The sequence below is a fragment of the Crocodylus siamensis genome, chromosome 1, assembly GCF_052110815.1.
Source record: "Crocodylus siamensis isolate JL-2025a chromosome 1, ASM5211081v1, whole genome shotgun sequence".
Classification (NCBI taxonomy): Eukaryota; Metazoa; Chordata; order Crocodylia; family Crocodylidae; genus Crocodylus; species Crocodylus siamensis.
This window is the reverse complement of record NC_143395.1, coordinates 417,132,745-417,159,869: the sequence shown is the minus strand read 5'-3', so window position 1 is coordinate 417,159,869 and position 27,125 is coordinate 417,132,745. Positions and strand designations below refer to the sequence as shown.

The window sequence follows — 27,125 nt, the reverse complement described above, 5'->3', positions numbered from 1 at the left end:
AATGTTGTTATTTTAACTTCTTACGTTGCTGGCGTCTGGGATATCGAGCTGCCCGTGCCTTTTGCAAACAGCCGATGGCTTTGAGTGGGCTCGCATGATTTTTTTTTCCCCTTTCTTTATCACTGTGAAGGGATGTCTTTAACACAACACCGTCATCGTTTTGTTACCAGCTTAAACCAACTCAGCTTGGCACCGACCGGAGCAATCAGAGGAATCAAATAATTGCAGAGACCACCCTGCCAGCTCCCAGCTTCACAGATCCCAGGGAGCCCTCCACCCCGGCCACGCCCCGGCCCGCTGACGTCACCGCTGCCACACTCGGCATGGCCCCCGCAGCGCGCCGCTCCCCCCCGCTCTCCCCATCCTCGCGCTCCTATTGGCTAAGGGGCGTGCGTGCTGACGTGTACGGGGAGGAGCCGAGCGCGACCCCCGCCCCCTAGCTGCGCGCGCACAGCCTAGCAGGTTCGGTTGCGCCGCCGCCGCCGCTGCTACTGCCGCCGCCGGGCGCTCGGGAGCGGTTGCACCGCGCGCTCCCCGTCGTCAGCCCCGCGCGGGCGGCCCGGCCTCGGCCTCGGCCCGCACCCGCACCGTCTCAGTACCGGCCCCGGCGCCGCCATGTCGGCGGGCGGCGACTTCGGGAACCCGCTGCGGAAATTCAAGCTGGTTTTCCTGGGCGAGCAGAGCGGTGAGCGCCGCACCCCCTTATTGCACGCGCCAGCTGTGGGGACTGGGGAGGGGATATGGGGGAGACTGAGCTGTGCCCGGGGCGGGGAGGGAGGTTGGCCACATGGAGCTGCGTCCCTCCCTGCTGGGGTTAATGCGGGGGGCAGGGAAATGCCCCCCCACACGTTTGGGGGCGGTGGCGGGGGGCTGGTTTGGGATCCTGGGGGAGAGGGATCTGGTGGTGGGAGTTGCTGATTCACTTGCTGTGGGGAGGGGCTGATCCTTCCCCTGGACGGAGCCGGGTCGTGGGGACCTGTCACAGGAAGTGAGAGCCCGGGGTGAAGCCACCAAGCGAGCGTCTCCTCCGCCTTTGGGCAGGGAAGAGATGGGGAGGCCTGGGCGTCCTCCTTGGCTGGTCCTGGTGCCGGTTCGGTCCCCCTTCCCTTTGTGGAAAACCCTGATTTAATGAGGGGGAACCCGAGGCTGTGTCAGGGCGTGGGGTACTGCTGCCCCCGCATTGCTAACACCCCGCTGTGCTTTCCAAAATGACTCGCATGGCGGTGTTGCTTCGGTCTTCCTCAGTGGTACGAGGTGAATCAAGCCACGTATGTGGGCCCTTCCCTTTGGCCTGCCTCGTTCCTTTATTTCCCCTTTGTCGCAATAGCCCCCAGGCGACCCCCTGTGCATCTCTCTGGGTAAGTCCCAGGTGCCAGCAGCGAGGTGTTGCTCGGCCAGCCATTTTATGAGGATCTTGAGAGCAGTTTGCGCGTGGAAGATGCTGTTGGTACCAGGTTATGATTGATCAGATACCGGCCACGCTCCTTGCAGGCGCTGCGGCCTCTTTGATGGTAGGGCCGCGATTTACTCTGCATGCAGCTTGCAGCGTGCGTCTCAAAGGGTGGTTTGATCCGTGGCACAGTAACAGATTTGTTCTCTGGGTGCTGCTTGCTGGATCTTGGCAGCTGCTGTCCTTGCCCGTGGGTTTCCCCGCTATTGCGGTTCTGTTGAACATGCCCGATCTCCTGAATCCTCCTCTCCTGGTAATTATTCTGGAAACATGAGTATGATGATTCCCCTTGAACATATGTATATTTGTCTGGGAAGGATGGAGTGATGCAGCAAAGTACGTCCAGTCTCACAGACACTAGGTCATGTATACACACCCAAGCTAGTTTTAAGCGCACTAGCTTCTCTGAGCTCACCAGCTTGCATAATGCTAGCAGAGTAGCAACGGCCTCCTGAAATCCAGTATGATCTGCCAGATCCACCCAAAAAGCAGGGTAAATGTACAGGCAAATGGTCCAGGTAGGCAGCGCTGTGCCACCTAGTAGCCATACCCAAGCTGGCTCCTCTAAAGCTGCTGGGGGCTCACATTCATGAGCCAGTGTCCTTGTAGTATAGGCAGTCCTGATGCATTTCTGAGATCTCATTAAACAGAGTTCTTGTGCGTGGCTTGGAAATACCTATTTATTCCAGCCTGTTTCTGCTCTCCAAGCGAGATTTGGACAAAGCCATGTAGGCATAAAGATCAGTTGTGTCTAGCCTTAGTAACTAGATAGATATGCTAATGGTGATCTGTACAAGGAAGAAGAAGCCTGAACATCTCTTGATCAGTGCTGGGAATGTTAACGCTGGAATTTTCCGCCCCTGTTTAGCTTGCTCTCCTTGTCTGTTGGTGTTGCAGGGTGCAAAGCCTTGCATAACAGTGGCTTTTACAAATCTAAGCGTCCTTTTCTGAAAAAGCTGTTGCCGCTGGGATGTTCTGTTCGCTTCCTGTTTCACTGAATGGTTGTCTGCCTGGTTGGAAGGCCGTCATTAAAGGTATCTTGCTGCCACTCATAGGAGAGCAGAATGCTGCCCTGGCATTGTTTCCTTTCAATCCCTCTAGAAAAGCCAATCAAATGTAACGGGGGTACTGCTGTTGATTAGCTAGACCAGAATGTCAGGGCTAAGATCATGCCTCTTGTGTTGGCTTCCTACAATCTTTTCAAGAAATGTATGTGCTACCACTGCCTGGTTCTTAATTGGACCTCGTTAAAGGCTTTAGAGCAGGCACAGGAGAAGCAGCCAAGTGTTCAAAGGGAATGTCTTGCCTTGTGAAATAGGGAATGCTTCTGCTGATCTATTTTTGTATTTCATTTGGAAAAGTTATTGGCCAATGCTGGAAATAGCAACCTTTTTCTCCTCGGCTGTATCGTGGCAATTCAGTGCAGCTTTCTACCTAAATAAACATGTTTGCTTGCACTGCAGTGATTTTTTTTTCCACCCCCCCTCCAGATTACGCTATGCATTACTGTCAGCAATAATGTGTTTGTTTTTTTTCTGAACAAAGAAGGTTTGGGAGCTTCTGATTTAATCTCTTAAATAAAGCCCCCTCCGTCTCCCTGCTTCTTGCATCTCCTCGGTTACTAAAATTATCTGGCTTTCATTTTTGTTGCATCAACACCTTGAGCCCTGCATGTTGGAGTATGAAAGCTGACACACTGCTGCAGTCGTCCATCCCTTGGAGCCCTCCCTCCCCTGCCCATGCCAGTCAGTCGGTGCGTTGGCTGCGTGACGTGAGGTCACTTGCAGCTTCTTTTGGGATTTACTGCAAATCGCTGGTTCTCTGTGGGAGTATGCTTTTTCTGTTTCAAAACTGGATCGATGAAATCTCAGGTGCTTGCTGCAGATTGATTGCAAACCTGCATTTTATTCCATGGCCAGCTAAAAGCACCTCTGTTTGTATCTCATCTCTCTGACTTGCAATGTAAGCTGTGCATTGTAGGGCGACTAGCAAGAAATTAAAAAAAAATTAACAGGGGCTTGCCTTAATTGAATTAACTTCTTCGGTGATTGCAGATTACATAGAGTTTAGTCATTTAAAATATGTTAATCTTTCCTGAAAAGGCAGCTTTGTGCTGAGGGATTAAATGCAGCTACAGTAAAATATATATAATATTCTGATTCCCTTTAGTGTCTTTGATCGTACTTCATGTCAGGTGACTTCCAGCATTTCTAATGCCTCCAGTGCTAAATTACTATATCTGGGTCAGATTGCCAGCTAAAGTGGCACAAACTGCCCAAATTTAAGGCAGTCTACAATACAGATGCTGAATGTTCAAAAAATACAGGAAATGTTCAGTGCTCTTGTCCTTGTCAGCTTCATACATATACCTCCTTTCATCCCTGTGCTACATCGTCCTTGCTGGGGCAGGCAGGAGGAACTGCATGCCAGTGGGAATTTAATAGAAGTGCTACCCTTTCCGATTTCATTGTAGGTGTTTATACTACAACATCTATTGGAAAGGAAACCTGGAGGGCATTGACAGAGCGACATAAAAAGCAAAGTAGGAAATGGCTTGCTGTAGCATGTAATGGATGGGTTGGGAGACAGCGGCTGTATCTTTATTTTCCTTTCCTTTGTATTGAGTGTGCTGCATAGAATGACCACAAAGATCAAGCAAAACTTAAATAGATAGGAACAGCTCAATTCCTAGTTAGAAAACCTCCTTTCTAAAGCACTAATTTCCATAAGTGCTCAATGGTAACTGCGGCCTTGTCTGCACCAGGGAATTTAACTGTTCAGCAGCTGGGTTAGCTGACAGAGGGGTTGATGTGGACACTGCCACACATTTGCGTTCCTCGTATCCGCTCACTCTAAAACCAGAGGCTTGTACAACAGGTTGGCTTGATGCTGATCCCAGCCTGGCTTTATTGTCTTCATAAAGTGGGACTCTCAGCTTTAGGAGGCTTTCCAGTGACCAGCCACAAGCCCATAGAAACCTTCTCTTGTGTTCATCCCCACTGCCTTTGTTTCCCTTTATGTCCCCATGCTTGTTCCACTTGTGGCTGCTTCTGTGATGGAAGGATGGCTCAATAGTGAGGGGCCTATCCTGGGACTTGAAAGATCTGGGCTTAGTTTCCTGCTCTGCTGCAGACTAGGTTTAACCTTGGGCTGCTTTACCCTTTGTGGCCTTAGATCCTTATCTGTAAAAGAACATTTCCTGACCTCTCAGGATGAAGGTAAGTACATTGGTTTTGCAGCACACAGGTACTGTGGTGTTGGAAACCAATTAAACATCCACTGGAGGAAGGCCTCTTCACAAAGCAGGATCCAAATACAGTTGTGTTCATGCCATGGATGAGTTCATCAAGCAGCAACATACAGAGGTGAGTTTCATGTCTCCTTTAGATGATCTGAATGATCCTTCTAAAAACTATAAGCGATTCTAATAACAGTTATTTCTTAGCAGTTCATGCTCAGCACCATGTAGCTCAGCAGTTCCCAAGCTAGGAGTTGCTGCATCTGAAGAGGGGTTCAGCCCCACAGAAATTCAACTATAGCAGGGATACGGTGACTGTGGAAAAGACTGGGACCTGCTGGCGTAGCTATTAAGTAATTGATTGTGGCTCTGCTGAATTGTGGCCAAATAGCTTTCTGAAAGTGCTTGGTCGCCACCAGACACCAGGGAGAACTCTGCACCCTGGCTCTGCTGTGCTCGGCAAGGAATCATCTCGGGCATGTTCCACATGCTCGCACATGCCAAACCCAGCAAAGCAGCAGCAAAACCACTCAACTGCTTGGGGGATATGGTCTAGAAAGACTTTAAGAGTGATATTGTCAAGTCTAGATTGGATGAAAAGGAGATGAGTTGTCCCGAGGGAACAGTTTCTCTGGCAAAGCTGTGAGTAGCCGGGGAAAGCAGTCAGTAGCTGGATATTGATGACCTGATTCTTTTCAGTCTCATTGCTGCCGAGAGGGCTTTGAATAGCTGCAGTGAAAATGGACTACTCTGGTTGGTTTTTCAGTTGAAAAAACTGAACGGCGGAGGCACTGGAGCTGTCTGCAGGCATGGGAACACAACACTGCATCAGTCCTTGACTGGAGGATTTTTCACAGCTCTTGGATGAACACTTAACTTTAAAGCCGCTGCTGATGCGTGTTCTTTACCCATGTTTTCCTTCCCTCCTCGACAAAGACTGGCCAGGAGAAAATCCCTGCTTTCCAGCATCCCAGGGTTTTCCCCAAGCTCAGGCTTAAAGCTTAGCAGAAGACTCTTGAATTAACTGGATGACTGAATACTCCAGTGGTTTTCTGGGACGGAGGGAGGGAATAGAGAGAGGAGGAGATGTTACTATACATGCCCAGAGCTAAAGCATTGTGCACATGCGAAAATCAATCTTGATGAAAGCAGCATGAGCTTGGAGCTGGGTGGAGAACGTTCTGTTAGCAGTGCCGTGAGCGGGGGACTGCTCCTTACTTTGAAGAAGCAATTGAAGCTCTGGGTAGTTTGGCACTGTCAGTATTGAGGGGTTGGACAGGACTTAACGTCTGTGGGAAGCAAAATGAATTGGCTGATGGCAACATGCTCCATGCCTCTGGTGTCTCAGACTCTGCCTCCCCCCCAGTCTCCTGACTGCCATAGGCAGAAAGGACTGGAGATGTCTTGTGGCTGGAAGTCAGGAGCCTTCTGCTGGCTCCTGACAGCAGTTCTCAGCAGGAGTTTTGTTCTGGTTTTTCTGTCCATGAAGTTGCGGTAGCAGCAGGCTTTTCACTGTTCACTGCCAGTGGTTGAAGTCAAACTAAGCAGAATGGTGTTCTTGTGGAAATGCTCAGGAGGCCCCTAGGACGGCTGTACCCAAGCTGTCTGCTGCCTTAAATATTCCTCTCTTTGTCCAGAAAAGACCACGTTGCCTGAATGCATTGCAGGCCATTGATCTCTTTGCTGGGGTTCTGGCTGCGATTGCAGCCTGGCAGATGCTCACAGTAAGGAAGGGGCTAGGACATGGGTGGGCAGGATGCAGCCTACCACACCACTCTATCCGGCCCATAGGGCCCCTAAAAAATTTAGAAAATTAATTAATGTGCCCTGGGCTGCCTGTCACATGGCCCTCGATGGCTTGCCAAAACTCAGTAAGCGGCCCTCTGCCCAAAATAATTGCCCACCCCTGGACTAAGAATTGTGTAGTCAAATATAGTGAAAAGAAAGCCCTTTACTTAGTTTAAAGAACTAGGCCCTCTGGTGTAGGCCTTTCCTGGTTGTGGATTTGCTGGTTTGATTTCTTTTGGGAGAACCCCATGGTAAATTTGTCCTGAAGAGGAATCTGTGGGATTCATTCAAAGACACATCTGCATTTCCTAGCAGGGGTATAGCAGCAGCACTGTGCAGTTGTGGGCATGGCTCTGCTTAGCCGAGCTCTGCCAGCTGCCTGAAATAACCAAAGTTTTTCCAGAATAGCCATACCCTCTCTGGGTTTTCATTAGCTGAGTGGTCTTGGCAAAGGGGCATGATCACATCTGACTGATGTGGATGTACCACTAGAGCTCTTTCGTGCTAAACAAGGACTGAGCAAATCCTTTGCCCAAGTGCGAAGCACGGCCCTGAACTCTGTGGGCAAAGTGGATGGGGTTAAGTTTAAACAGACAAAACACCCCATTGCCTGCTGCTGCCACAGTTGGATTCTTTCTACATACAACCTGGTAGTGTGAAAATGGAGGGGAGACTTGAGATCTGCCAGCCATATCTGCTTGATTTCAGGGTTAAAAGTTACTCTGACTTTCCAGCTTGCCCTGATGCTCCGAGAGGGCATCAGCTCCGACTGCCCTTTGGTTTATGCTTCTGCTTCAGCTGATGAGACCTTTCAGTAGAGCCCTGGCTTACTAGCAGTATCTTGTGCAAAGGGAGGGGAAGGAGCCACGTTCCTACATGAGGCTCGTTAGGGGAGCGGCAGAACTGCTTGCTGTTTGGTATTTGTAGAATTTTTCGGAGATTAATACCCATCAAGGACTTGTCTGAAATGCCTCTGACTCAGACCGCTCTGCTTTCATTGGGACAGGTCTTTTAACACTTGAGAAGAGGAAGGACAAGAAGATATGCTGGTTCGTGGCTAATTCTTTGCTGTTCTTAGTGGAAGTGGGGAAGGGAGCTCCCATTTCTCTGAGCGTAGGAGCTCTCATACTGTTTTTGTAGGACTCTGCAATCATCTGTCTTCTAACAGTTTAAAGGAGGGCATGTTTTATTAGTCATGGAAGACAGTGGGATTAAGGTTGTGATTTGTGAGCGACTCCATGATGATACAGTGCTCGGGGCCGGGAGCAGTGTCCAAGTTCTTGCAATTCCTTGGGAAAGGAGTAGGCAAAACTAAGTCGGGACCTGATTTGTGTACTCTTCTTCCTCTGTGCCTGACTTGGATTGTGCCTGAAGGGATCTAGTGTCACATCTAAGGGGAAGTATCTCTCCTCCAAGATGCACACCTTTGCAATAATTCACTTAAGCTGGACTGCAGAGAATCCCTTTTTAAAGACCTGCCTTTCACACACAGCACCGGTCTGTCTTTCCCAGTTGAGCTCTCAAATTGTCTTTAATCAGGGTAACTTTCCTTCTGCTGCCTGAGCCAGACTCGGCTTTTTAAGCACCCTGCAAAACAAGAATCTTGCATCAAAAGTGAATGTTTTAGTAGATAATATGCCAGATCCATAGTCCAGAAGGCTGAAGTCCTTCAACTTCAGGACAGAATTTGATGGTAGTATTGGCTTATCTTTATGGCTCTTGGGTTGAAAGTAATAAAGTTACTGCATCCCTTCCTTCCTTGATCCTCTAAGACTAACCATGCACACTGGTTAGAGCGATGGTTTGGAGCTGGACTGACTTTCTGTACTTCACAGAGAGGAATGCCACAAACTTTTAAGGAACCTTTCTTCTTTTAGTTGGCAGCAACTTGCAGTCACTCTGGTTGGGGCTGAATTACAGCAGGTAATTGAGAGAGGGGTTCCTAACCATGCTAAGACAGAATCCGTGCTCCTTTCTGCATACTGGCATTCTCCAACTCAAGTGAGGGAGTAACTCTTGCTTCAACAGCTCCTCTTGTTACTCTGAAGTTATCCTGATTTTAAACACCCTGCCCATCAAGGAACCCTGCAGTTGAATCCTTTGGATAAGGATTGGCTTCTATACCCAGCTCTGCTTGCTTCCTTTGCAACCTTGGATCCTGCTCGGGGGCAGGCACTGGCTCTTGCTGTGTGCCCTGTGTACGCGAGGATCTGATGTAGATAAAGTGTCTCGGTTTTGTCTTAATCTGGAAAATGAAAATACCGAGCTTGTGTTGCAGTTACCATAAGATCTTTAAAACCGGACTGGAAGATAAGGCCCAGAAGATGTTACCCTTGCTGCAGATGACTTTGGGAACGCAGTTAGTTGTACTGAGCTCAGGTGAGGGCTGCATCAGTCTGCATAGTTTTAGGCTGTTGTGCAGATGAAGGGGCTTTGCCTCTGATCTCATCAATGAGACTCCATCTTGAAATGCTAGCGGTTATCTTTAGTACCCAGCGAGCTGCTCATTCTTGTGGAATATAACATTTCATGAGGCTCTTAAAGATCGTGCTTCTCAAATACCTCTGGTGAGAACTAGACAAAGCCAGTCCTTGTAAGTAAGAGGAGGCCTGGTATCCTGCAAAATCATGATGGGCCCAATTTAATGCTCTGGAAGGAGCAGAATCTTGCCTTCCTGAGCGTGCAGCATTTTTGCTAGCCATTAAATAGACAAAAATATCTAGATGGTAAATAGTACTTCTTTTATAGCAAACCCCTTAAACTCGAGTTTTAAGTGTTTTCAGTTTCTCTTTCGAAAAGGTGCTTTTGGTGTATTAAACAGTGTTGGTCTGCTTCTGGCATAACATTAACTGGCTTAATTGATTATTTTTTTCCTGTGTTGCGGTGGAATTGCATCAGGTAGGTTAAACCTAATTGTGTGTTTTGTAACACAGAGGACTTTGTGCAGCTGTGGTTATCTGTACAGTAGTCCCATGGTGCCTTTCACAGATACTTGTCAGCCTGGATCAGTGAATGCTGCCCAAATTCTTGCTGTGCTGTGTCTGGTGGGATGTACTGAATTTAATATAAGTATGCGCAGGAGGTACCTTCTGCGTAATCTCTTTATTTTTATTATCATGGCAATGCTGTATTTGAAGTTGCTTGCAAGTAGTATTATAAAGGGTGGGGTGTGTGGAAGTATTCGCCAACCATTTTACATCAGAAATGTATGCTGGGCTTGCTGCCTGTTCTATTACAGAAATGCCAGGTAATTCTGATTGTTCTATCTGTGGACCTCCCACTTCCCAAATCATTCTCAAGGCCTATGAAATGTCCTAGTAGGTCAAATACCATGAAGTTAGGAAGGAGGAATTTCTCCTAATTTTAATCTGCTGTACCTAATCTGTCACCATTGGACAAATAAATGCTTGGTAATGATCAGTTTTCAGGAGCAGTAGAGTCTATTAAATAGTTTTCTTTTCTGTGATTCATAGATGTTAGAGTCAGAAGGGACCTTAGCAGATCATCGAGTCCAACCTCCTGCCCTGGGTAGGAAAGAGCACTAGGGTCAGATGATCCCAGCCAAGTGCATGTCTAGCTTCCCCTTAAAGACCCCCAAGATAGGGGATAGCACCACCTCCCTTGGAAACCCATTACAAATTCTAGCAACCTGATTGTGAATTATCTTTTTATGCAGAAAATGTTTTTTGGGTAAATCTGATTTTCTTTCAAGACCAACTCAAATAGTTGGAAAAATTCTTCTTTGCAAACTTTCAGGTATAAATACCCTTCATCAGGCTGAGGAAGCATCTGCTGTTGGTCTGTGTCTTTTTATGAGCTCTTACTGCTGCTGCGCCCATCAGGTAAAATTAGGGCTTTGTGTTTATATTGGCTTCTAGCTCATTAAATCATGCAAACTGAAGCTTTGTTCCCCTCCCTGAAGATGGATTAGGGTTTTGGATGTTTGAATTGGTTTACCTCCTTGGTGGGAGGTCAGGATGGAGGGAAGGGATGTCATAGAGGGGAGAGAACTTGAACCTTTCCGACTCCTGTGTGGCCTTGCATGTGTTTCACATGTTTTAGGATGGTGATCATAGGAAAGTATGGCTGGAAGGACCTCAGGAGATCATCTAGCCCAGCCCTGTGCTCAAGGCAGGATCATCCCTGACTAAACAATCCCAGCCAAGTGTCTCTCTAACCTGCTCTTGAAAACTTCCAAGGATGAAGCGTCTGCAGTTTATCTGGGAAGCCTATTGGAATGCTTGACAACCATCATAGTCGTTCATAGATGTTTGGGTTGGAAGGCACCTCGGTAGATCATTGAGTCTGACCCCCTGCCCTGGGCCCAGAAGTTCCTCCTAATCTCCAACCTAAGTTTTTCCTCGCTGCTGCTTGATTCCATTGCTCCTAGGCTTTTCTCTGTGGCTACAGGGGACAGGACTGTCTCCATCCGCCCTATAATGTCTTTTCAGGTATTTGAAGACTTATCAGATTCCCCCCTCAGTCCTCTCTTCTCCAGGCTAAATAGCTTCCTAGGCCCCTAATCATTAATGTTCCTCTGCTCTGGACTCTCCAATCTGTGTCCAAAGTTTTGGACACAGCACTTCAAGTGAGGCCTCACCAGTGCTGAATACTCACTCTGCCTGTTTTGCAAGTGACGCTCCTGTTAATGGTGATGGTGAATCCTACCTTAGGAGACCTGCATACCAGTTTCAGTTTGGGACTGAAATGCTTGCATTTAGTCGGATGCAATTGCCCATTTTTATGCTAAACAGTCCCCCAAATAATGACAAATAAGACTCCTTTGCAACCTTTTCTTATTGCTGTAGTGCCTGTAATTTTTTTCCCATGATGAAAGGCACAATTTTACCCTCCTTTTGATTTGAGTTTTCCTGTAGGTGAAAGCTAACTGTCAACATTAGTTTCAGACCGAGATTCCAGGCTCCCAAGAGTAGGTCCGAGAAGAAGCGGATGATGGAGGGGACGGTTAGTGAAAGAACATTTTTGGTTTGTAGACTGTCATCCTGGATTCACAGAAGCCATGGTCTGCTTTATCCATTTGCATGACACCAGCCTTGGGCATTTACAGTTAGGATCACGTTGCCCTGTGCGCACTGTAGGACCAAGCAGGGGGTCCCCTACTCTGAGGATCCCGTAGTCTAATTTTGTAGAAATATATCTGCACTTAAGATTGTCATTCTGATGTCTGGTCACAAGGCCAAGTGATGTATATTAATCCCTGTTTATGGTCCTATAATAACTTCACTTTTATTAGTGTAGGAACAGTCATAAACTAAACCTATTCAAGGCCCCAAGGGACTGAGCTGTTACTACAGAGCTCTAGAGAGGATGTCACAGAAATTGAGGGCGAGGGGGAAGGTTTGCAGGGGAGAATAACTTATGTGGCCTCTTGATTCATAGATGTTAGGGGCTGGAAGGGACCTCTGACTTTTTTTTTGTCAGGCTGAACACTAGGAATGCCTAGGGTCATAGGGGAAGGATGGAGCAGTGGTTAATGTAGTAACCCGGGATAAGCGACACCTGGGTTCAGATCCATGCTGTACACCAGACTAGCCTTGAGTAAATCCTCTGTAGAATGGGGGTGATAGTATTGCCATATCCCATAGGGAGCTTGTGAGAATGAATACCTTAAAGATTATGGGGTGAAATGCTATGGGAATAGGAGAGTTTCCTAGTCATTGTGTAACGGGAGGTTTCCCCATCCCTCTAATATAGTTTTGTTGCTTTTTTTGTTGTCCTTCCCCAGGACTGAGGATGCGATGATTGCATTGTGCACTTCTCTAGACTTCTGTTCAGATTAAACCAATTTGCAGAACTAATGCAAACTAAATGCCTTTTATTTGTCACCACCACTTCGTTCATTTGCCTTCAGCTGCGTCTTTGGGAAGATGATATCTTGGTAATTACTTATTCATTTGAATCACTTGCAAAGAAATACTTTTTTTGCTATTTTTTAGTTGGCCTAATAAAAAGGTATCACCTCTGAACCAAGAGTTTTAGAGTTTTGTGTTTCTCTTTTTTTTTCCCCGCAGAGCAACACAGCTACAAAATGGGCCCCTTCCAATCACTTGTCCACTTTGCTATGCTGTTCCTTATTCTGCTTTCTTCCCTCTGCCCCAAGCATGCTCTTTTCTTCCTTTAAAATACAGTGTCACTAACAGTTTGTTCTTGTGAACTTAAATCAAATATTGGAGCAATATTTGCCCACTCTTTTGGGGTCTTAACTCTTGGAAATTCTCAGTTTTAAATGGCATAAGCAGCAGTGCAGTCGTTCTGCAGCCACCAAGTAGTTCACTTTCCATTGAAAAACAGATTTGTTGAAGTTGGGGGTTAGAAACTGGATTTTCATAGTATTCGCTGTTTAATTGCTCAGAGCCAAGCTCTTGCGTGATCTTCAGCTCTTGTTGCACAGACTCCTTTGTCCAACTCAGTAACATGGTCATCAGCATATTTAAATGCATGTGAAATCTGTTTTGCCTATCTTGTTAGCCTGGACTCTCAGGAAACTTTCTTGGTCTGTGACAGGGAACTGTTTGTCACTCTTTTCCCGTTCTTTTCGGTTCATCAAAAAACCTAACTGGGACATTCAGGTATCTCTAGGTCTGTTTGAGTACCCTGTGTTCCGGGGATGCTATGACGTGTGTTCCCTTGAAATGCAGCTATTGAACATTTACAGCTAACCGGTGCTGGCTCTATTAGCATTTAAGTATCTAGTTCTGCACCCATCAATTAGGTTGTTTTCTATCTATTTGCCCCTTTTTTTCCTCATTTGCTCTCTCTACTTGTCTTCCAGAGCTAAGGTGGCATGTATTAGTGTCAGAAAAGGTTCTGCTTTTCTTGACCTGACCCCCTCCCCCCCACCTTTGCCTTTGGCCCTTTTCCTGCTCATTCTTTCCTAAATTCTTCTCAGTCTCACAAGTTTTGTTGCCCTTAATGGTATAATGTGGAGATTATTATGGGGAAACTTGTTTTTGCACCTTTTTGGGTACACTTTATATGCCCCCCCATCTGGAAATTCCTTTCCAGAAATTCCTTTCAAGATTGGCAGCTGTTTCCTTGTTTTTTTCCTCTATTAATTGTATCTAGCCTAATTCTGAAAGTTTCCTTGATTAGGTGAGATAAGGAAAAGGTCTTTTACCTGGACTGAAATCAGGTATTGTATTTGACTTGCATCTGACTAAATTCTTTTCCATTGCAGTGGCTCATTTTCACCCATTTGAGTCATGCCATCTCATTTCATTTGTGTTCCAGTTATGGGTGAGAAAGGTGGGGATACTTGTCATGAAACAAATCTGTACAAGTTTTTAAATTTACTACTTAGTCAGAAATCTCTGGCAGGTAGAAGCCTAGGTTAAATTGGGCTTTGGGTGGGGTTCGGTCATATATCCAAACTAGCTCGCAGAAACCCATTTTATCCCCACTTCTCATCAACAGTTTAACCATGGAGCCAGCTGTCTTCTGGTCGGCCACTAATATAGGACCTACTAACTTAGGTTCATGTCCTGATTGCACGACAGGTTCCTTTTAACCTTGAGCGAGTTGGATTTCAGTTCTTCGGTGTCCTATCCGCACAGCGGGGACAATAGCGCTTCCCTATTCTGAGAGGCATTGTGAGGATTAAGGGTGGAGTTGCTCTGACCTGCCACAGCAAGGGCCATAGAAAAACGTTAGATCCCCCAAACTCCAAACCTTGCTGTAAAAGTGACCTTGTGAAATCTCAAATTCTAAGATCGAAACGATGTCAGCTTGCCATTGGATTCTGGATTTGTCTGGCTTTTACCATTGTAGATATGTTGGAAGCAAAAATGTATATCATAGTACAAAGTTGGAAAGATATCTGCGGTATCTAAGAAACTGGAAAAATTCCTTCTTGTGAAGCCAGGGTTCTTTGGGTAAATCCGAGATCTTTTATTAGACCAACTCAAATAGTCAGAAAAATTCATTTTGGCAAGCTTTCGGGCACAAATGTTCTTTGAGGAAGTGTCTGTAGATGCACCTAAGTGTCCTTCTTGTGGACAAGCTCAAAGGCAGCCTTCTGAAATCCTTTTTCTTTCTTGTCCTGCATGGTTTCCTCTTCTGTCAAACTGCAAACACTTCGGGCTCTTTTAATCTGATGTGTGTTTAATTTTCTTGTGCATTCCTTATTTAAGTGCACTGGAGACTACATAGCACAGCCAAGGAAAGTTTGGCATAAATGCCCCTCTGTACGGGAAACCTTTACTTGTGTTACCTTTCTGTCTCCCCATGACAGCGCGTGCTACCTTGCCAGGCTCATTCTGAATCTAAAAGTCACAGCTTTTGATGCAAAAATGTCATTTAGAGACCCTAGGAGAGGCACTGAGCATTGTCGTCAGCCAGCTTTCTATCTGTGGATGTAAAAAATGCAGAGTTGCCATTCCCTTCTGACTTTCTCAGCAGAAGCTTGCTCTGGGCAGCTGGCCTTCCAAAGATCTGGTGTTGCCTTTTGGGACTCGTTTTGATCCCAAGCTTGTTCACCAGATTGGTGTTTGTGCTTGCAGCCAAACCTGAAGAGCCCCGATGAGCAGAGCGAGTCTCCAACCTTGCAGAATCTTGACAGCCGAAACCATGGGCAGCTACCCAAATCCTCCAGGAAACGAGGATGGGGAAGAAAAGGATATTGGTGTTTCTGACATGGGCTCTTAGATTGTTAAATTACTTTGAATGGAATACCAGTCTCTTAGCTTCCTCTCTGGCCTTCAGTGTATCAAAGTGAGGAAGGTTTATTAAAATGTTAAGTCTTGTGGGTACTGCAAAGTTCATTGCTGTGTTGCTGTCATAGAGGTTGTGCCAAATAGCTGTCATCTCCTAGGAACCAATGCAGACATTTTTGTCTTCCCTGAGTTTTTTCTCCAAGCCTTGCATTGGTGCAGTTCCAAATATTGGTGTTTATCTCTCTCCTTTTTTCTTTTTTTTTTTTTTCTTTTGGACCTGCTTTTTTAAAGCTGTATCCACTCGGGTGATTCAGTGGTTGAAAACAAAAGTGGCCAGTTAAGTGATTTAACCAGTGCTGTGGTAAGTTTAAACCAGAGACATTTGACAGACAGCCCCCTTGTTTGCCTTGGTATCTGATCTGTCCTGTGTTCAGATATTCTGGTTATTACCAAAGTAGAGGCATGAAGGCTAAATATTTGAGCTCATACAAAGATAACTAGAGAGTAGGGATAACACAATTTCTCTCTCTCTCTCCTTTTCCTCTGTAATGATTTGAATAACTTGAACATTTTATTTTAATGTTAAGCTTTGTCTGAAATTTGAAGCATGATTACCAGTGTTACAAAATTGGAACCTTGTATTCCTCCAGTGTGGGAATCCAAGAGACAAATATTCGAATCAGGCTCTTGGGTTTTTGATGCTTGTACAGCATTGAGGCAAAGGGTGCACATGTCAACCTCACTAAAAATGATTCACTCTTTGACAGTCGTGTTGAAGAGAAATAGCTAGTGGGGAGGATTGTTTAGTGTTGTATCTCCAGTGACTTGGCATTTTTGTGGAGGTTTACGAGCAATGTAATTACCATCGCAGTGTCCATCTAATATGGACATTGGCTTGTACCAATTACCACCCCAATTACCACTCCTGTCCAGAGTCAGAAATTGTCATTTACTTAATGAGTTTGAAGGCCAAAGTAAAATATGATACCAAGTAATGATTGCTGCATTTCATCTAGATCCCCCCCCCTCCAATTTTTGTCTCATTTGTGAAGTGCTGGGAGAAATTCATGTGAAAGGTATGACAAGCTTCCAAGTATTAACTGTATTAAAAGATCAGCCTAAAAGCTCACACCTGGTTAAGCAACACAATTACTTGGTACCAGCTGAATGCATCCTCATTAGAAATTTCTGCAAAGACTCTGCTAGTTAAGCAGCAGTTCATTGACCGTCACTGTCTCCTAAGAAATATAGGTTAAAGCAGTTTCTTTGGAAGCTCAGTAAAGCCCCCTCCATGAGAGAAATGCTCAAAATCACTAAGTGCCAGATTCTTATTTGTGCTTCTAGGATTAGCTTGTGTGCTGGTTGTCTGGGCAGATCTCTGCTATTGTCTGCTTTCTGTATCCAGGCCTTGTGTCTTTTCACCCCCCTCCTGAAGATGTAGTAGCCCTCCTTGAGCGAGTCCAGACCTACTCCTCTGTCCTTAGATGATTAGCCAATAAGACCCTCTTTTGTTGTTGTGCTTACAAGAAATAATTAAAATGGCTTGAAGGCATAGGTAGGGTGTTGTACACAAATCCCAGCCATTGGAGTCACCTCTGCTTATGTTGCTTATTCTTGGCTTTTCAGTAGAAGCTGCTTCTTCCATTTGGAGTACGTCTTGCATGCAGTGATTGTTATTGTCCGAAAACAATAGTAATATAGCATCACACGGAAGCACTTGTTCCCTAACCTTTAGAAAATGCTAAAGAAGCTAAGTGCTGAGTCAGTTTGTCACTGAAGAGCCAGAGAGGTAAACTTCTTCACACCATCCAGTAACCGGCTTTGGTTTTCGATTGCTGGGACTTTGGGTGTGGGTTTGTTTTGTTTTTTTTCCCCCCACCCCTATTTAGTCCTTTCCTTCTCAGCCAAGACTACTGATAAGATGGGTCATTTCTGACATGGATTCTGCTGGACTGACTGCACTAACTTTATTTCACTGAAAATTAAAGACTAGTAGATAGTAAGTTTTTTAGTAGCGTCTGTCTAGTTTAAAAGTGAACTGGTAATTCATAGGTTTCAAGGGTAGAAAAAACTTGTACGTTTTTCAAGTAAAATCTCTACCTTCCATGATGAGCCTCCTGAAGCACATAGTCCCTTCCCAGCATTCAAATATGGCAGTTACTCCAGTAGTGAGATGCAGTGCTGTATTTAGTGCTAAAAATAATAGTGCACGTTTTTCCAGTATTTATAAATCTTTGCTGCTTCCTCTGGCATCTCCCAAATGGTGGGCTCCTACTGTCTGACATGTAGGTCCCTTTCCTGGATTTATCTGTTGTGCAGCGGTGGTTTAGGTAGGTTGTGAGAACAACTATTACTGCAAATCTCTTTCTGTTCATGGAACAGTAGGCTCCGTAATAACTCCTGGACTGCATTTTTATGGTATTTTGAGTATTTAATTTCAAAGGGATCAATTATATGCTGAGACCCGATGCTTTTATTAAACTTCTGTCAGACGAGCAATTGTATGCATCTTGGCCTACAGGAAACAGGACCACTGGGATTTGTTTGCTCTTGCAAGGTTGTGACAGCATTTTTTACCTTAATCTGGAACTTGCTAATGAAGGAGAAAAGGGGAGATTAACCTGCAATAAATCAGAGGGGATCTCAGTTAGCAGTCCAACTTGGTAACCTTGGGTAACAAATCATTAGGTAGCTGCACTCAGTCATTCATAGACATTTGGGCTGGAAGGGACCTTGAAGATCATCAGTCCAGCCCCCTGCCCAAGGGGCAGGAAGTCAGCTGGGGTCATCTCACTGATGCTCTTACTTCAAGCATGCATGTATTCTCATGGCTTTTGTTTTAGTGCCCCTTGTCCTGGGGGAGACTGAGTTATGTGAAGGAGAAATCATCAAGGCATTTTAGAAAATGTTTTGCCTGGAAGCAGAATTATTATTTATTCAATTTTTTTTGCAAGATATTGCTGCAATATAGAGCATAGCTTAAAAGGCAACAGAGGAATATGGGCATTCGTTGCTTTCCGTATTGAAATAGCATGGAGAGGAAAGAAGGATGGATTTGCGGTAGTGTGACACCCTCGCAATCCAGATCCAGTTATCTCGCACTCAAAGCGAACATTGTTCCACACTCTTAACCTTGATGAGGCAGAGGGCATGCAGAAACTTATTTTTGTGCATCCCACCAGGGTGCTTTTTCCCATTTCCTTGAAGAGGGAGGTGGCCCACAGGCTCTTGTTTTAAAACCATTTAAAACAAGAGCCTGGTCTAATAGGATCACAGAAGTGTTATTGATTCCCACGTTACAGATTGTCCAAATGGGCAGCTAGCAGCAGGTCCCTGTGCAGCACCACGTGTAACTACGGGAAAGATTGTGTGTATGCCAGTCTGCAAGCCAGGAAACTCATCATGAGTGTAGTGCTCCCTGGCAAAGAAGTATGCATTAGAAGTAGCTAGAGGAAATAACAGCGACATGCTTCAATTTATCAGGAGAAATGCTCTGCCTTCCAATAATGTTTTGGAAGGCCTGCCCTCGCAATGAGTCTCACTTAACTTTAAAAACTGCACCTTCCCGAGACACAGTGACAATGAGCCTTGGGAGAAATTAATTTTGCAGTTACATTCAAGATCAGCTGGAGGCTTTTTTTTTTTTTTTTTTAACCTCCAGTAAACTTGTGGTTTTCCAAGGCAGCACAGAGTTTAACTTTGTTCACATTCTGTTAAAGCTAATTCATTTAGGAACAGGATTGAAGACTTGAATGATTGTTCTGCCTCACTTCCAGTCAGCTTGGTGCATTAGCAAAAGGTGGAACAGCAGTTAACACAGGAAGATCCTGATTCTTCTGTGAAGCTGCCATACAAAGGTATAGTGTCCGGGATATGGAAATGCCACACTTGTGGTAATCGTTCCTTATGAATCTTCTGGGCTGGGTACTCTCTTTATGTAGTTGGAGCTGCCAGCTCCTTTCTCTTGCTGAAGAAGCACTTGTTGCAGAGAAAGTTAACAGCAGTTGTGTTGGAGCCACTTGCCTAGAGAGAAGATCATCGTTTCGAGTATAACTTCTGTGCATAACAAGGCCTAATTACTCTTGATCCATTTTATGTAGTCCTTTGCATCTTCAAATGACTCTACAAACAGCTAATTAGCCGTTTTAAAAATAAAATATTGAAAAATTTTAAAAAATTGGATGTTATGAATGATTAAGTGCTTGAGGACTCCTTCAGGATTTTTGCTGTGTGCAGCACATGTTCTTAATGTAGTATCTGACCCAGTATAAGCTGTCTGTAATATGCACTTCAAAAACCAAGCGTCTCATTCATCTCCATAGACTTTTAACTGTTTTCTTATATTATGGGAGATACTAAATAAAAATATTGAAGTCACTATCAGACCTTTTTACTCCAACTTGGTTTCCTTTGGGCTAAATGGTTTTCCTCCTTCAACTGCCAAGCATTTGTTCTTGCTTTTTTATTTGCAAGTTTTTTTAAATTGCAAATTGGCTTTTAGGAAAAACTAGAATTAGGTATTCATCCAACTTTTTGATGATGGAACTTTTCAATGAATATGCTGAATTTTATCTTTACAAGAAGATGCAAACTGTGTTTGCAATATTTGTGAAGTTGGTGAAAGGATCTTTAAAAAAAAAAAAAAAAGTCTGGGAAAACAACTGCTAAATTATGGTCCCTCTATATTTCCAGTTTACCTAATGCATTGTGCTAGGGCATGAGAACAGAAATGAAACTAACTAGAAACTGATTGTAAACCAAACGGAAGCAGGAATCATAGATTCATAGAATATGAGGGCTGGAAGGGGTCTCTAGTCCAACTAGATGATAAAACCAAAGACAGAATTGCTAAAGCAAGTGTGGCCTTCATCAGACTGTGCACAAATATGTGGAAGAGCAGAGGCATCAGTCGGTAAACAAAACTGAAGGTCTACAAAGTCATTGTGTTGCCAATCCTGATGTATACCATCCAGGTTTCGCATGCATACAGATGCCATGCTGTGAAGCTGAACCATTTTCACATGAGCTATCTGAGGAAACTGATGTGGATAAGATGGCAAGATAGCGTCCCAGACACTGAGGTGCTCATGCGGGCAGGCATTTGAAGCATCCATACTCTGTTGATGAAATCGCAGATGAGATGGGCAGACTGTATCACCAGGATGTCAGATGGAGGACTGCCAAAGAAGATCTTTTACGGTGAGCTAAAGGAGGGAAAGCACTTTCGAAGAGGCCAGAAAAAAACATTTCAAGGACTCCTTCAAGTCATCCTTGAAATGTTTCGTCATTGACCCAAAGTCTTGGGAAGATCTTGCTCATGATCGTTCCATCTGGCAAAGCCTCATCCATACTAGAACTACCATCTATATGGACAGAGAAGAACTGCTGAGGCAGAGTGGAAGTGCAGACAGCTTAAATCTTGCATGTCTGCTGTTGACCAAGCAACTCGAGGTGGCGGCTCTTGCTCAGTGTGCCACAGACAACTCAAGGGTGTTAGTTGTAGCTGTGTTGGTCTGAGGATATAGGCAGACAAGGTTCTTTGGGTAAATCTCATATCTTTTATCAGACCAACTAAAAGAGTTGGAAAAAAATCTTCTCTGCAAGCTTTTGGGTACAAATACCCTTTGTCAGGCTGAGGAAGTGTCTGCAGTTGTTCTGTGCATTCAGAAAGAGAATAAAACAACTGCAGATGCTTCCTTTGCCTGAAGAAGGGTGTTTGTACCCAAAAGCTTGCAAAGAAGGATTTTTCCAACTCTTTTGGTTGATCTGATAAAAGATATTGGATAGACAGTTCAAAGCACAAATTGGCCTGATCAGCCACTCACATGTTCACGGAAACCAAACCAACCAGTGATGTCGTGTTCATCCTTCAAATGTGAAGACAACCAAGTCCAACCCCCTGCTAAAAGCAGGACCATCCCCAACTACATCATCCCAGCCAAAGCTTTGTCTACCTTGGTGTTAACCTCTAAGGATGGAGAGACTACAAGCACTTGGAATAACCTGTTCCAGTGTTTTACTACCCTCCTAGTGGGAGAGTTTTTCCTCATATCTAACCTCAACTTCCCTTGCTGCAACTTGACAGATCAAGAAGCAGTGGGCTCATCTGCCACCACTGAGAACAGTCCATCTCCATCCTCTTTGGACCCATCCTGCAGGGAGTTGAAGGCTGCTATTAAATCCCACCTCAGTCTTTTGTCTCCTCCTGGTCTGGTGGCCTATAGCAGACCCCTCACCACCACATCACCCTTGGTGCTCTCTCCTCTGACCCTAACCCAGAGACTCTCAACAGGCCTATCTCCAGTTTCATACTGGAGCTCTGAGCAGTCATACGGCTCTTTTCCATAAAGTGCAACTCCTCCTCCTCCTCCCCTGTCTGTCCTTCCTGAACCATCCATGACTGCTCCAGTCCTGCGAGCTCCCACCAAGTCTCTGTTATTCTGATCACGTCATAGTGCCGTGGCTGTGCAAGGACTTCCAATTCTTCCTGCGTGTTTCCCAGGCCCTGTGCATTCAAGGTAACTAGCTGATTGCCCTTTCTCAGGAAGAATGACAGAGCCTTCCCTGTTGCTCTCTCCTGTTTGTGCTTCTTCCAGGTCTTGCGCTTCCCCATGTCCATCAGGACTTTGGTTTCCATCCGCTGGCAAACCTAGCTTAAAGCCCTCCTCACTAGGCTAGTGAGCCTATCTGCAAAGGTGCTCTTCTCTGTCTTCATCAGATGGATCACATCTTTTTCTAGCAATCCTTGGAACACCATCCCATGGTTGAAGAGACAAAGTCCTGCTGGCGACACTATCTGCACAGCCATGGATTGACTTGCAGGATGCGTTTACCCCTGCCCAGGCCCTTCTCCTTGACCAGAAAAATTGAGAACAGTATCTGAGCCCTTCACCCTTGCATCCAGAGTCCTGTAGTCACTTTTGATCTGCTCAGAGTCCTCCCCCGGCAGTATCATGGGTGGCCCTGTGGATGAGCAGCATGGAGTAGTAGTCAGACAGCTGGATGAGTCTCAGTAATCCTTTCATGGCATCTTGGATCCATACTCTAGGCAAGCAGCAGACCTCCCAAGGCAACAGGTCAGATCAGCAGATGGATGTCTGCATTTCCCACAGAAGGAACCACCACCCCCTGTTATTTCCTTTTGGTGGCAATGGTCTCGATCCTCCCAAGCTTGGAAAGGCCTGGCCTGGCCTTCTGTGATGGAACGTGCTCCTTCTCCTCTGTTACTAGGGCTCCATGTCTGGTCTGCAGGCAAACCATTGCAGGTGGGGATGAAGACTTCTTGCTGCCAGGACTTGGGTCTAGTATGCTTCCTGTACAAAGTAGGACTTCTGAACTCTGATGTAATAAGTATTAAGCTGCTTTCACTGTTCAGGGAGGCATTCAGAGTGTGAACGAAGAGGTTTCTCAAAGTGTTCAGTATAACCTGATTCTGGTTTTATTGAAATCAATGGCAGGCTTTCTTCATTGACCCAATTACTGGCTCTGCTTTGTTCCTACGCGAGTCCTTTGGAAATTCAAAGCTGAGCAACATGTTATTAAGGTTGCCTTATTTAAGGTGTTAATAATGTAACTAAGTGGATCTTTTAAAAGGTTTGGGTAAAGTCTTACGCAAGTAAGCAAGGCGGTGTGACTGTGGGCATAAATTAAATACCACTAAGCATAGCCTGTCAAGCCAGGCCTTTCTCGGTCTGCTATCTGGTACCATGTAAACCAGCACAGCCTGTACCATGGTTGGGTTATTGCTGATCAAACTAGTGTCCCCACCTGGACTAGCCTGGGTGAGGAAGGTGTGCGGACACCCAGCAGGACTAAAAACAAGACCTGTCAAAGGGTGGATGGAGGTCTCTGTGAGCCAGTGACCATCCATACCTGTAGGAGAGCTGGGCACCACCAGGTGACTCTGCCCGAACAATCCCCAGTGATGCAAAGCAACTCAACTAACCTCATTGGAGTGGAGGAGGGTTTTTACAGCATTTAAGGTACCCCAGCGGCCTCAGGATTGACCCGACCTGACAAACATCATTTCCTTTGACTGAATTCCTTGATTTACAGCAAAGCTTAGATGCAGCCTGATGTGGTACCTCTTTGGGAACCTGAATGACAATCCACTCATGCAGAGCATTTGAATAGACTCTCTGGTGTGTTGGGAATATGAAGTCCCCCTTTTTTCCTAACAGGATTCCTTAGATGTCTCTTCCGCTTGCATCTTTCAGTGCCAACCTAGGTTTAGTAACAATTAAACATGAGATTTATTCAGTAAGAAAAGACTTGCTTAAATCCATAAATTGGATTTCTTAAACAGCTACTGACCGTAGTGCAAGGAAAGGATGCATCCCGCACTAGCACTTCTGGAACGTACGACTTGAAGCAGGCCGAAGAACGTTTCTTGGCAAGATTGGATCTTGCTGTCCTTCTAGGAAAGGTACCATCGATCTCTGCTTTGTCGAGTATAAATTTTGAATGGTTACGTACATCTAGAGGTTGGTTTCACAACCTAGTTACTCTGGAAATGGGTCTTTCACACAGGTAATAAAGCCTTTTTTCCAAAACAAGAGGGTAGCTGTTGGGAACCTGACTTCAAGAAATGTATCTGTTAGTTTGATTTACCTTTTTAAGCTGATTTTGGATGCAGCAACGACCCTTCTAGTAAACTGTAACTGTTGTATGTGATGAAATGGTGGTTGGCAAAGATTGTTTTCAGTCTCCTCTGCCAGACTAGCCCCTTTCTTCCCGGGGATGCGCTTTGACCATCACCTTGCTTCTTTCCACACTTGTCGCTATCCTGTCTTGACACCAGTGATCACTTCCTTGCCGGTCAGAGGTTTTGATGACCGCCTTGTGATCAGGGGAACCTGTTCCATTATTTAAATGAACTTTTTCTTTTCTTTCTGCTCTGCATTCTTCCTGGTACAGCAGCACTGTCACCATTTTATTCCCAGCACCTCCTTTTTGCGGCCACCTATTTCACGGCTTTGGACTCTGTCTCTGTTCCCAGCTTTTTTGCCAAATCTAGTTTTTAATTCCACTGCTCAATCTGATTTAATATGGAGAGGTACACAAGGCAAAAGATGAATAGCAGAATAATTGAGACTCCCTCCTATTTGAATCGGCTACACCTGGGCCCACGGAGACTTATCCTCTGTCTCGCAGGGTGGGTGGGGGTCTCGGACTCGACCCACATGCAGCATGCCCTAGCCCCGCATGCCTCGTACAGAGCTGGTGTGGCACATCGTGTGTGCATGTGCTGCATATGGCTACATCCCAAATGTTTTTTTTCTCCTTCCTTTTGTTAAATCTTCAAGACCGTATCTTAATTAAAGCGCCTCCAAGTACCTGCATACCTGAGGGGCTTCTTACAAGAGAACCTAGGCATCAGTGCTATGATTGCTTAACCTAGGACAACTCTACTTCAGATGCATTTCACAGGCAGTTAAACAACAAAGTTTGTTTGATGAATAGCTCTAATGAGAAACTCTTGTTTCAGAAAGCTCTAATTTTTTGTTAGGCGAGAGCGAAGACTAGATCTGTGGGTCAATTTGAAAACCACCCTCACGAGATCATAAAAAATTGCTTTTTATGACTTCAGTTAGTCATAAATAGAGGCTGTATAATGTTCTTTGAAATGTAAAGGTGACCTGCAAATATCTTGCCAATTAACTAGACTTAGTGTTATGGGCTGAATGTCCCAAGTAACAAAGGTAAGAGGAGTATATTCACACTTGAAACTTCCTAGTCCATTCAGCGCTACCTGGTTCTCTTTCCACTCCTATGGAAAGCATGCCTAATGCCTGAAGAAGGGTGCTTGTGCCCAAAAGCTTGCAAAGAACTTTGTTCCAACTACTCAGTTGGCTTAATAAAAGATATCACATCTACCCAAAGAACCTGGCCTGCCTGTGTCCTTAGACCAACGCAGCTACAACTGAAAAACCTGCCTAATGTTTCGGGATATTTGTAGAGGTCCCTTCTAATGAACTTGGTCTGGAAACGGATCATTTGATATTAAGGATTAATATTTTCTAGCTAGTCTGTTTTAATCTCTCTTTATGGGGCCTTGGTAACAAAAAACTTAAATTTCTCATACTCTCAAGATGTGGGCATGTATTGTATCCCCACTTCTAACTGGCAAGAAACCATGGCACAGAGCTAGGAATTGAAACGGGTCTCTGCAGTTCAGTCCAATCAAGTCCAGTGTCTAAACCACAGCATCTCCCACTGAGAGGTGAAGGTCATGCCTGAAAAAGCTGGTTGAAGACTGCTCTCTGACAGATTGTGGGCACCACCTGAAAGTGGTTGCTCAGTCTGATCAGTGCTTAAATAGCAGTTCCTATATATAAACAATTGGCCAGCCACTGCCCTGTAGTTAACCCATGATTCTTGAATAAAGTATTTGGGATGGGGTTGTGGAAGAAGCCATTTTCTAATGTGCTTTTCTCCACAAACATTGGAAATCCTTTTAGCTTTGCTTGGTCAGTGCCATGTTGCAAATGACTTCTACCTGTGCAGGAAGGGTGCAGCTTGGTTTTGTTGCTAGATTTGCTGGTGGTTTCTCTGATGCTTGAAATTTCAGTGAGTGGCATGGTAGACTTTGTTATATCTGGTATAGTCTGTGGTATATCTGATCATTCTTTTCCTTGCATGAATCGGAGAGCAACTCCGATGACTCTTCTGAATCAAATGTGTGTTCTAGTCGCACAGATCCACTTTTATGCAGCATCAGTGTCCAGAGGTGCTTCTGTCCAGCATCAGTGGACTCCATGTCCATTACTAGTAATTAGTAATACTTCTTACAGAATGGCATCATTTGAGCTTATTAGGTATCTTGAGTGTGACTATCAGCTGGGTAGAAAGAGGGTTTGAAGAATCAATTAATTAAACATTGTCATGAGTATCAAAGTGTATCTCGTTTTTAAGGCAGAACAGTGTTGGGAACCTCCTGTATAACCAAATGACTGCAGTAATTAAATGCCTTTTCACTCCAGCTCTCCTGTATCTTATCACTATGGTCCGTGTAAACTTTTCCTCGTTGGCTCAAGTGCATTCTGCATTTCAACTTCTGTAACATGCATGTAAGTGAAGACCGGGAGTCACCTCCAGATGTGACTGCATACATCCACCCCCCTCCCCATCTTCTGACTTCTGTAGCAAGGCAGTCTGATCATCTGATGCTAAGTGCACCATCCTGACGCCCAATTCAATATTGAATCCATTTTAGTAGCCCAGTGTTGATCTTCAAGATGATTAGAGGCCTTGTTCATTAGCATCCACATTTATGTTTCCATGTTCTTGACTACCACGGCAGCAGCACTTCTTAGGGACTATGGAGTTGATTGTGCTTGCATGGAAATTGGTAAATAAAGAGCACTAGATCCTTTCAGCATAGTTTCATAGTAGCTAGAGTCGGAAGGGACCTAGGTAGATCATCTAGTCCGACCCCTTGCCTTGGCAGGAAAGAGTACCGGGGTCAGATGACCCCGGCAAGGTGCTCATCTAACTTCCTTTTAAAAATCCCCAGGCTAGGAGCCTGCACCACTTCCCCTGGAAGCCGGTTCCAGGCCCTAGCCGCCCTGACTGTGAAGTAGCGCCTCCTAATATCTAATCTAAACCTACCCTCCGCCAGCTTGTGACCGTTATTCCTGGTCACTCCTGGCAGTTGCCTATACCTGTGGAGCTCAAACAGAAAAAGCAAGTCTATCGCAAACTTCACCTGCAGAAAAGACCTATTCCCTAGCATTTGCTTTTTCCTGGTAACCTGCTTGAAAACATAGAGCTCTTCTAGTTTTTACCATGCAGTTGTTGTCTTGCCTTGTGACAAGAAACTGAATAACATTTCCCCGGTTTAGGTTTCTTTTGTTTTGGACATGTTTTGAGATTTGCCATGGTATGTAGTTACAAATTCTTAAGTTGGAATCGTTCAGCAAGCTGTTGACATTCAGAATGCCCTTACTTTCTCCCATGGCCCCTCTTGATTTCCACC

The 27,125-nt window shown here is 45.1% G+C and overlaps 1 protein-coding gene across 2 annotated transcripts in view; it reads left to right on the top strand.

The window, feature by feature from the left end:
* Positions 1-454: 454 nt before the first annotated feature.
* Positions 455-27,125, top strand: part of RAB6A (RAB6A, member RAS oncogene family) — an 80,391-nt gene continuing 53,720 nt past the window's right edge. The window contains exon 1 of one of the 2 annotated variants that reach the window (XM_090030795.1): positions 455-685. In XM_090030795.1, the coding sequence (XP_089886921.1) occupies positions 616-685 (70 nt within the window). In that variant the 5' untranslated portion in view covers positions 455-615. The remainder of the gene's footprint in view (positions 686-27,125) is intronic. The other variant, XM_090030794.1, reaches the window with a different exon arrangement.